Source organism: Eimeria maxima, genomic scaffold (genome assembly GCF_000499605.1).
Source record: "Eimeria maxima Weybridge genomic scaffold, Emw_scaff321, whole genome shotgun sequence".
NCBI classification, from domain to species: Eukaryota; Apicomplexa; class Conoidasida; order Eucoccidiorida; family Eimeriidae; genus Eimeria; species Eimeria maxima.
The window spans coordinates 24227-35280 of NW_013566061.1; the positions used below are offsets into that span (position 1 = coordinate 24227).

At 49.8% G+C, this 11054-nt stretch overlaps 1 protein-coding gene across 1 annotated transcript; it reads right to left on the reverse strand.

The window, feature by feature from the left end:
* Positions 1-1629: 1629 nt before the first annotated feature.
* EMWEY_00028260 (peptidase family M48 domain-containing protein, putative) lies at positions 1630-4300 on the reverse strand (the record flags this gene model as incomplete). The annotated part of the gene is made up of 6 exons (XM_013481367.1): positions 1630-1852; positions 2032-2231; positions 2466-2659; positions 2987-3149; positions 3369-3494; positions 3737-4300. The coding sequence occupies 6 exons, from the start codon at positions 4298-4300 to the stop codon at positions 1630-1632; spliced, it is 1470 nt and encodes a 489-aa protein (XP_013336821.1).
* Between the last annotated feature and the right edge of the window lie 6754 nt (positions 4301-11054).

Below are 11054 nucleotides of genomic sequence, written 5' to 3' on the forward strand. Positions count from 1 at the left end.
ACCAACGCTCAAGCTACGCGGCCTCACTTGAAGCAACTCAATTAGCGTCATGAGCCACATTGTGGCTTATGGCTTTACTCCAGGTTTCGCCACGGCACGTTTTTCCGTCCGCATGCCTCCCTCCTCTAACGCAATTTTCTTTTATCTGTTACTTGTTCCGGTTATGCCCCTAACGCGTGCGTCTGCAAACGTTGCTAAATGCTTCACATGCACGGAACCAACGGTAATCCGCTTGCCAGGTTGTAGAGGATTCGGAAGGTGTACCGACGATGTAGGGGACGTTGGGCGCAGCACACCCAACAACGGATGGACAGGACACTTCGAAGTTGGACTAGAATATACTAACTTCTTCCCATCTGCTCACTATATTTTTAGGACGCGACTAGCCCCTATTGCCAGCTGACAGGCACGTTTGGCAGCGGTTGCCATGTTGCTCGCTGTGCACCTTTAACTCGTCAAGCAGTGTACACATGCCTTGACGCGTAATATGTAGCTTTAGAAGATCAGAGGATTCTTCAAAACTTCACAGCTGACAGGCGCGTTGGTAATATCCTAGATGGTCGTACAGGAAGACGGCACCCCTGGGCTCCCATGGTTACTGTCCCATACTCAAACGAATGGGTATTTGGATGTTTCTTCACCACCTTTTAAGTATTTGTGAACCCCAATTGGAAGCCTGGTTTTTGGCTGTTTTCAATACATAAGTATTCCAATAGGCCGTTTACAGAATTTAGCATGCCTTTGGAGCACCTGGCTGCTGTTTCTGTCCCTTATTTCGGACACAGTCCACACTCCCTCCGATCAGGGCAACTAGCACATCGAGCACAGTGCCTTGCTGTCAGCCCCGAGCATATTTGCAGTCACCGGTGCGTCGGTGCTTTGAAATAAATATCCACGGCTGAACAACAACCATATATGCAGGCGCAGAAGTGCCACAAAACCCCATCATCTCCAATGAAAGCAACCTGACGTGCATCCCCTCCCCTATCTATCTATACTTGCGGAAGGATGCAGGAAGGAGAGTTTGAAGGAAGGTCTTTGCTTCTGCTTTTCTGCTGCCTGCACACTGCAATCTCTACAAGTAGTTTTTGTTGTAATCGCATCAAACAAAACAACGGGCATGCCCCGAACTGACGCTATATATAGAGCATACGGGCACAAATTTGCCTGCCGAAGGTCTGTCACCGGATATTCACTTCGAAAGCTTACCCTGATACTATCTGTCAGTTGTCTATCCTTTTCAGTGTATTACAAGTCAGAATTTTCCAGCTACCACCTGTGCCTATAATACATGCAAAGAAAGGAGCTCGTGGTCGAACAGTTGGTGCAGCTATTGCTGATGCTGTGCCTCGGAGCCGTTCGGTGCACGCAGTGTGCCGTGTTTGCACGACGAAGCAGCGTTTCACATAGCGCAACCCAAGGAAAGAACCGCGAGCAGTGTCCTGAGCAACTTTTGTGCCGCCTCTTTACGGCTACATGCACAAACGTATACATGCATCTCGATTTGTGTAGTATCCTGCTGTTATTGGGCTCCAATGGCAATTCACGACAAGGGTGTCCTTTACAGAGTCCCAATGGTAAAAAGCTCGAAGCCGTAGCAGTTTGGGAGTTTGGCGGATCCTGTAATCGTCAAAGATCAGAGCTGGTCTCTGGCTCCACCCTGTGGCTCCTTGCCCTTGTTACACCGGATGATTCGTGATGGCCTTCTATCGTGGTTTTCTCCGTCTCTTCTTTTGGTTGCTTGCTGCTGCTATCGTCGTTTTTGTCCTTCTTTTGCGTTTTGGTAAGTATGGCATCGATGGCAGAAAGACGCTCCAAGAGTGGCGGATGGCTGTAGTGCCACCACGAGTACCTGTACACCAACAGAGCCTCAAGCCGGCAACAGCATTGCCTACCTGATGCTCATTCGTCTTCTGCTTCCAATGCCGGCGCACGCTACACAGTTGGAGGCTTGGCGAATTTGCTGGGAAGATGACGAGAAGCGTGTCTTAACTGCAAGCTGGACCTATACTAGTGTCGCTCGTGACTTACCAGGGATCTGGGTCGAGAGTTGACTTATTTTCCGTGTGAATTGTGCAAAGCGCTTCCTTCAGCTGTTCTCCATAATTGAGTTCGCATGCGAACGCATCTGCTTGGAACTCATGTTTTCGCGAGAGCAGCGTCGAAAGGACAGATAGGACGGTGTTCACCTGCATGGAGCCCTCAAATACCGAAGACGAACAAATCAGGTACTCACAACCCAACAACAGCGCAAACGCAAACAAGCCAAGGTGGACTGCACGCACACTTGCAGGCCTGATGTCGTGGCGAAACAAATAGAAGATGGCGCAGTAACCACCGAAGATAATATTTGCACACTCGGAGGTCGCCCTCGCATTTCCGTTGCACCCACAATGAGTTCCACAGCACTTTTCCGACTATGTCAATTGTTGTACATGCTGCGGCATAAGGATGGGATTGCGTACAGGAGCGAGAATATTGGCAAGGAGCATGAGACCAATAATGGGAGATTTGGCATCTGAGCCGTAACCGAAGCATTTGTAGAGGTGGTCGTTGTTCATGACTTTCCCGTAAAGGTAAAATGTCACAAACAAGTTCATAAACACAAGCGCCAAACGCTGCGTGAAGTGGCTCCTGCCCCAGTGACCTAGCTCGTGGCCTGAATACAGCGACATACAAAACAGTCCTGTGTTCTGTATGAAACTGTGCAAAACTATTCTAGAGCTACGCTCTCACGCACACCCAGAATCCCAAAGCGTCGATAGCATCACCACACACACGGCATCAAACTGAACAACAGCGTTCCCTGCGGTATGGTAGAGCCTTGCCTTGAGCAGCTGTTGCTCCTCTAGCTCATACATCTGCGCCCTTAATGTGGAGGTCAGTTCACTTCATACGAGAGCAGGTGGTCGCCTTAAATAGGGAAGGTAACGCGATGCAAAGGCAATGGTAAAGGCGACCCCAGACAGCATAAACCAGAACGTACCCAGAACAGCTAAAATCTGCTCGTGGGGCAGATGAAGCAAAGTATCAAAGATAACAATTCGCTTCCACCGCCAAAAGCCGTAGAAATAGGCGTTGCTGTGGCTGGAACGTTTCGACCCATCCATCTCGTACACTTCACAGAGAGGGAACTTCAGCTGCTCAGCCTGAGGAACACCAAATGGGACATACGAGTAGAACTAGGTCACGAAAACATCGCAAAGAAAACAAGGTGGCAGGCAGGCACACCTTGATACTGGAAGGAATCATTGGACAAACAAAAAACGGGCCCCAATGGTCTCCGCCTAGCCACCCATCCATACTAACGCTTGTTCAGTGTCTAACTGCCAATCACTGCCAATCACGTTGTATATTGACGGTCGTACCAGGGCGCCTATTTTGTTCCTGAGTTCTCTGTCCCGTAAAACTTGGAACTTGTTGAACAGTGGAGCAATCAGGTTGGGATATATCACTATCATTCCGAATGTCATCAACACCGAGAAACCCCAGAGCTGCAAACAAACACACAAAGCACAGGCTGGTAACCTGAGCTTACACACAAACCCCTGGAATCCAACCTCCAATAGAAGCCGTATTATGTTGACCCCTCGGCAACAAGGGCAACACCGGGGAAGGAGTAGCAATACGAACTACAATATCGAGAAGGGGTGCTACACGACGACAACACGATGGGGACATATCACACTAGGATATAAAAGGGACACTATGACGGTGAAAAGGTGCCTTGCCATACCCAAAAATGAAAGTTAGCCCCTCCCCACTTGATAAGCCAATTCACAGCACACAGAATGGGCGCCCCAATTGCCGCTGTGAGACCCAGGCCGAGAAGCTTGTCTTTAATAAACAGGAGCTTTGTCTTCTTATTGAAGCCATGTTTTTCCTCTACACAGAAGTCGCCGTAGAGCTGGAAGGGGGTGCAGATAAACTCGGACACTACTCGCTGTATAGCCATAAAGACCAGCGGACGAGCATACTCCCCGTCTCCTGCCCATGTTCCCGCAATACGCCAACAAAAAGGCCCGAAAAAATACAAGGTGGAAAGGATAGAAACGCCGGATTCAACAAGAGAAGAGACCATAGACAGTTTGATCTTGTCACTATTGTATTCATTGGCTTGCACATAGGCTTCCTCTGACACCCACAGGCTTAGCAAAGACGGAGGCTTCTTTTTGCTGGTATATCGCCGCAGCTGCCGCAGGTTTAAATATTGCTCAAAAGCCTCTATTGTCAGTGAAAAACCCACGTACACATGAAGCCACGGCACATCCGAGAACCAACTGCCCGAGAAGAACCTCATCCTGGTTCAACACGAGCGAATAAATACGCACCCAGGAGCAATAAACTGATAATTCACCTATTTACTTCTCAGTAGCACTCATGCAATTAAGTAAAAGCTTTGAATAGATGACCCGAGCCAATGCCGAAGGCAACTATTGCCACGACGCATGCACATGCAGCTCTTTCAGTGCAACGGACCACACGATCAAAAACAGTCGACGTTCCCAGCTCGTGAACTCGATGTGTTTGTTATCTTTATTCATTTTGAATGTTGTCGTTCTGTTAAGTGAGCATGTGGGGGAATCACCTGTTGACGCTGAGGCTGCAGATCTTCATTTGGCTATTGTTGCATAGGCTGTCAGCAGGTGGCGCATGGGCAAATACTCGTCCTTACTAGGTAACCTGCAAGCAAGTATTCAGCCTCGGGTGGAGTAGGAGCTTTCAACATCTGCTTGCACTGTTCGTACATGCAGCAAAGCATACGTTGGTATGGTTTCGTAACGAGGTTTTCTATGCCTGCATGGGGGGCTGTCATGCCCTGGACTTGCAGCAAGATGAGCCAGAATTGATGGCAGGCCCCCTCCTTTCCCGCGGATCCAGCCTGTTTTCCAGCAGAGCGTAGTACGGACGGAGACACTGGGTTGCGAGTTGTGAGTTGCTCGTTGTAAATTTTAACTCAGCCATTTCGGTGCACTCCTGTTGGCACTACACACTGGATAAAGTCGGGGATGCTGGTTCCCCCTTGTTACCATTGCATAGTTGACGGTGACAGGTGCTAGCAACGAACATCGACAACCTATCAAGGTGGCATGCTGCATACCAATATGTAGCACCGACCAACGGTTATCAGTTTAGGTTTCTTTTTGCCGCAAGCGATGGGGCAAGGCAGACCCCCACGCAAGCATAGAATACCCCCTCCTCTGCCTACGGAGAGGTCAGCGCATCTGACAAGAACACTGCGCTTTTGACTTGGTAGTGGACATCACCCTCTGGGGCTCACAGGCCTGCTTGTGTATACTATGCAAGACGTTTGAGTGCCTTTCAGCATATGATCCCCTTTGTCGCATTATTTGAAGCAGCTGCAGCAGCTGTTGCCGTAGGATCGACAACAGAGGCTATGGGGCCGCTGCTCGGAGTGGATAGTGAACAGAATTAGCAACGGCATTGGCAGCAACAGACATGACAGCAATAATGTATGGAAACAGTCAAGAGGAACGGGGAACCAGTTATATTAACATGAGACGGTACCACAAGACAGAATGATGCTTTTGCTGCTTTGGCGCATAGTGTGTTTTACGATATACTTGGCGCTTCAGTACCTGCGGTTGTCCACCGTTGACAGGGATGACTATTGGGGGGCGTCAGTCCCTTGAGGGGCGTGTGCATGGAAGTTGTTTTGCAGCTGATAAGTACGTATCCTAGTTGGAAAATGGTTTTTTACGAGGTACTACTGCAGTGGCCCCTCATATGTGTGCGCCGTGGGACGTTGGCCAGTGCTACCCGCTCAAACCAACTCAGGGAGACTGCATGGCTTATCGTAAGCTGTGGTTGCTTATGACTGACAAAAACGGATGCCTAAGGCGGAGCCGAAGAAACATACAGAGGGCGAGGCTGACATTAGACGGGGTGCAGACCCAGAAACGCCCTCATGCAATCCGGGCGCGAACAACCGCTGTTGGCACTGTTGCAAAAATTAATACTGCTGTGCATGCCCAACGGATACAGTGTTGCCTTCTAATAAAACTGCAGCAAAGTACCTCCCGTTTTCCAGTAGATCTGTGGTATCCGTAGACGTTCCCATGCCTTTAGATTCTCTAGCGCTCTGTTTTCATAGCTGCTGCAGAACGACGTCCTCTGCATAGTGATACGCAGCTATATATATCCGCAGCACCCGGAGGCGAAGGGCTACTCGCCCTTACTAAAGGGAGCCTGCGTGCAGTTAGTACATGAGGCAAATGTGGCTCGGAAGTGCGTCCGTTTGATATTGCTCTGTATCCTGAGTTGTATCAATATTTTGTTGAAGCTCATTTCCAGCCGCCACCCCCGCAGAAGCAACAGTCGCAAAGGCAACTGTGGGCAGGACTCCTGGGGAGTGGGGAGCGGAGTTGAGCCACTTTTGTGGAATGCTTACCAAACGTTTGTTGACTCCATTGCAGCTCCCGACAGTCCTTGGACATGATCGAGGTGACTCGGTACAGCCACCAAAACGAGGAATGGGGAAAAGATGACGAAACAGTTGAACAATTGCCCTTCGGGCCAAAAAGGAGCAACTCTACTTTTGTCTGAAGGCATTTCAACTGCATAAATAGGTCTTAGGTGGGAACGGGTTCACAGTCACCGCTTGTTTTCCGGCCGCCATGTAACGGTGCACTAACCAGTCGAGCATCTGGTCCAGCCTCGCTCCAAGGGGAGCGCGGTGTATGCTCTCCCGAGCGTACCAATATTACTTATATGCATATAAATCAAAGAATGTATCTGTATGATAAGAATAATAGCGTGTAGCTTGAGAACTGTGTTGTTGATGTGGCTGGCTTCCAGCTTGATTGCATAAAGTAGTTATCCAGCGTGGGGATTCTTGGGTATTTAAGGCACTGAAACAAACCAAAACAGGAAGGCAGTAGAAAATACTGAAAGATGCTCAAACATATAAACCGAATAATAAAATATACGGTGAAATGGAGTATACGAAGCCTATGCTTCACTAGTGCAGTGGAAGGCGATGGGCTGCACCTGTCGCACGTGAGCTGCCACTTACGGCGTCTCTGAGACGAAATCGCAGTTGGCAGCACTGATGGAATGGGAGTGAAAAGCACACATACTTTTTGAGTTTAAAATTGCTAACTAATAACTGTGTGTTCTTCTATCTGAACTGTAATACTACCTATTCTACGTTGCGTAATCCTGTTGCCCAAGATGTCGCGACATATGTTCTTAGTCTCCGTCTTCTTATCTCTGTGTGCGTTGGCTGAGGCTGCTTCACCGGGTTCAACTCCCCGTTTTTCTGTGTTAGGGGGACCTGAAACCCATTTGCAGCGTGGTACGATTCATGAGGAGGTTTCTGTGCGTGGAGTTGAGTCGAGGAGGGGGGTGAGGCCCCTAATGCTAGCCTCTTTCCTAGTGGTAGCACTCTCCGCAATTTTCCTGGTCTTGCAGTGTATGAAGATTATCAGCGACGGAGACAAATATTCAACGTACCGACGACTCGCAGGAAAGGAAGATCCCTGCACTGTAAGTAGCGGCGTAGAGGTTTGTCCTGGAGTTCCGGCTATATGATGATGATGATCGGTTAGCTGGAGCATCCCCAGTGCTACTATGTATTACCAGCGCCATTTATGTTGCCTTAAACGGCTATTTCATGCATTAGGTGGAGTTGGGGTTGGCAGGATGCGTCCTCCTGGCAAATCATGAACCCCAATTGCACCTAGGCCGACGGGTTTGCTTCTGTTGCTTTTGGCGTTAGAATCCCTCGGCTAACGACGTCTTGCGGTTGCTAGGTTTCTTGATACATATGCGGTTAGTCCGAAAATTGCATCAGGTGAGAACGCTGGCTTCCACTCAGTGGGGTTTAGCTGGATACATGTCCATGCGCGTTTCTCTAAATATAGGCCCCCTAATGGAGCCTGTGGAGTAATTCTTCGACAGCTACTACAGAACACTTGTTTTAGGTATACAATCGGTAGCACGGCTGCATGAGCTGCAGCTCTGTTGTGGTAGAACTCGTTGTGCCCCAACAGTCGACATTGCGCCCAACCTCGATTGCATCTTTATGAGTGGTCCCTTGGTACTGTCGTGTCTGCCTTCGAACATTGGATGACGTGGAACGAAATTTCGCATGCGTTTTGCAGAGAACAACGGCGTAGACATCCATTGCAGTTCCTGTGGAGCTGTTTTATTGTCATGTTGCTTTTGATGTCGCTTCGTTTCGTCGCGTAAAGTCGCTATGGCCTGTAGGGGGTGGGTAGGTTCGTTGCTTTTGTGTTCACCTGCATATACTTTGAACTGATAGATTGTCATCTGTGTCCGATGAGGGGCTTCATGGAACATACGAACCAAAGAGTGGTTGGGTGCATCTTGATCCACCTCCGGACAGTGTACGGAAACGCTAGCACACACACTCGGTCGTTTCTGTTTTTTCAGCTACAAAAGTATCCTCACACCCTGTTTGGGCCCGAATTGGCAGTAGGATTTTGTCACACTCCGTATTTAGCGGCGCACGTGCACGTGTGCCTGCACACACTTCATCAGTTAACTGGTAATTGTACTCGCTTCAGAAGCCGGTACGATCCCTCCATAGGGAGCATGTGGTATGGCTTAGAGCTTTTATTTGCTGCGGGGCCACATCGCAACACGGGGGATGACTGCAGTTCGCCCACGGGAGGGTGGCGGTCTCGTGGTAGCCAATTTTCTACTGTTCTGGACTTAAGGCGACCTCTGCTTGCTGGCCGCGTTATCCGAGGCAATTTGTTTAGGTGGCTGGAGTCCAAACTGACGTACGCTTGAATGAGTATGAGGTGGCGTGTTGAACATCGTTGTGAGGATCGGGTTTTGCTCGACCTTCTTAGCAGCATTAGAAGTAAGAACGGCGGTATATTCAGTGGGAGTAGTAAGTAACGTACATGGCATGATTTTTGGTGCTCACTGGAACACGCGTTCGGCAACGAACGTAGTAATCCCAATGGTAGTACCCGTACAGGCCCCTGATGGCTGCAGTAAAGTCTGGGCCTTGGACTGTTTCCGGTTCTGTTAGCCGCAGTTAAAGCTTGAGACAGCAGCAACTATGTGGCATCCTGGGATGCAACCATGTTAACTAATTTCAGTTCGCTGTGCATGCGTTTCTCCGCAACAGTTTGTTCTCGTTGCTTTGAGGCTTGAGTTCCAAAAGGAGGTGCGCCTGGAATGCGCTGAGGGACACCTTGTTTGCTTATTGGTGTAGGAAAGCTGCCGCAAAGTACTGGTGAAGCTTGGGGTAGAGAGTTGCAACTGCCACTGGTGACGGACCCACTGCTCTGTTAACCGCTATGTAGATGCGAGGGAATCTAGAAAAGGTGTGCGTAAGCAACCAGGGTGGTCGCTAGAGTTCGCTCCTTGCTGGTACATAGTGAATTTTGCATGCTATAGGTCATATTGGCTATGCTGGTGGTGCTATATCGAAGGTTTACGCTTGCAATGGAAGGTGGGGTTCGCAGGGGAGGTGCCACTTAGTTTTCGTTTCGCGCTTGTGTGCGAGGGTCTCGGTGGTCGGCTTAGCTAGTTCTAAACAATCTGTGTTCTGGTGTGCGGCGTTGATGGACATACGTGTACGTATGCGTATGCTCGTAACCAGGAGGGCTTTACTTGCAGAGCAACTCGTGAGGCGGCGTCCTGGAGTCCTGGACTCCCGCGCAGGGAGTTGGCGCCGAGATGTGACTTGCTTTAGGGCTAACCACTAAGTGTATTGCGCGAAAACCATGGTCAGGTTGTATGCACGTCCATGGTGGTGTACGCTCGGTGTAGCATCTACGGTGAACTCGATGTGCCTTTACAAATTTGATATCCAACTTATTTAAATGGTGGTCTTAACCAGCATCATCGGCAGGTTGCTCTGTGCACTCCCTTTAGGGTGATGAGCTTGACCCTACGAGGGAGGTTATGAGATTTACGTAGAACTGACAGAGGGAACGTCTCGTGCAGTGTTGGAATGTTGTGATACTTGAAGTCAACAAGTGGTATAGTCCACTGTGAAGTTTAACATTTTCCGGTATCCGATTAGCAGCCGGTTGCGGCTTGTTGGTGTATCGATTAGTCATTCGCATTAGAAGAATTTCCTCCGTGTATATCAGTTTGTGGATCCCTTAGCATGCGTGCCTGTTGGAACTACCCCTCCTTAAAGGAGTGCAGGTGCATGCACGTGTGCTGTTCACGGCTGTATTTCTTCCTCCTGCGGAGGGAGGTACGTCGAAACGTACAGCCAATACCTACAGCGTACACGCAGCGGGATTGTGGCTGGCGTGGGTGGGTTGGGGAGGAGCGCTGCTGCCTCCGTTGCAGCATTTAAATGCCTAGGCGTCTACATACGTGCTCTGGCCATGGATATATGTTGGCCCCCTCCAGAATAAGGTACGTCGTTGCGTACCGGGAGTAGCGCCGTCTTACGCGTAGCTGGATTGTCGTTGGCGTGGGTGTATTGGGGAGGAATGCTGCTGCTTCCGTTGCAGCATTTAAATGCCTATGCATCTGCATAAGCGTGCTGGTCACGGATGGATATTCGCCTGGTGTGGAAGGAGCTGCGTCGCAACGTACAGCCAATAGCGACAACTTACGCAAGAGTAGCGAGATTGTGGCTGGCGTTGGTGTATTGGGGAGGAGCGTTGCTGCTTCTGTTGCAGCATTTAAATGCCTAGGCCTCTGCATAAGCTTGCTGTCCACGGGTTTATGTACGCCTGGTGCTGAAGGAGGTACGCCGAAAACGTACAGCCAATAGCTACATCTTACGCAAGAGTAGCGAGATTGTGGCTGGCGTGGGTGGATTGGGGAGGAGCGCTGCTGCTTCCGTTGCAGCATTTAAATGCCTAGGCGTCTACATACGCGTTCTGGCCATGGATATATGTTGGCCCCCTCCAGAATAAGGTACGTCGTTGCGTAACGGGAGTAGCGCCGTCTTACGCCTAGCTGGATTGTCGTTGGCGTGGGTGTATTGGGGAGGAATGCTGCTGCTTCCGTTGCAGCATTTAAATGCCTATGCATCTGCATAAGCGTGCTGGTCACGGATGGATATTCGCCTGGTGTGGAAGGAG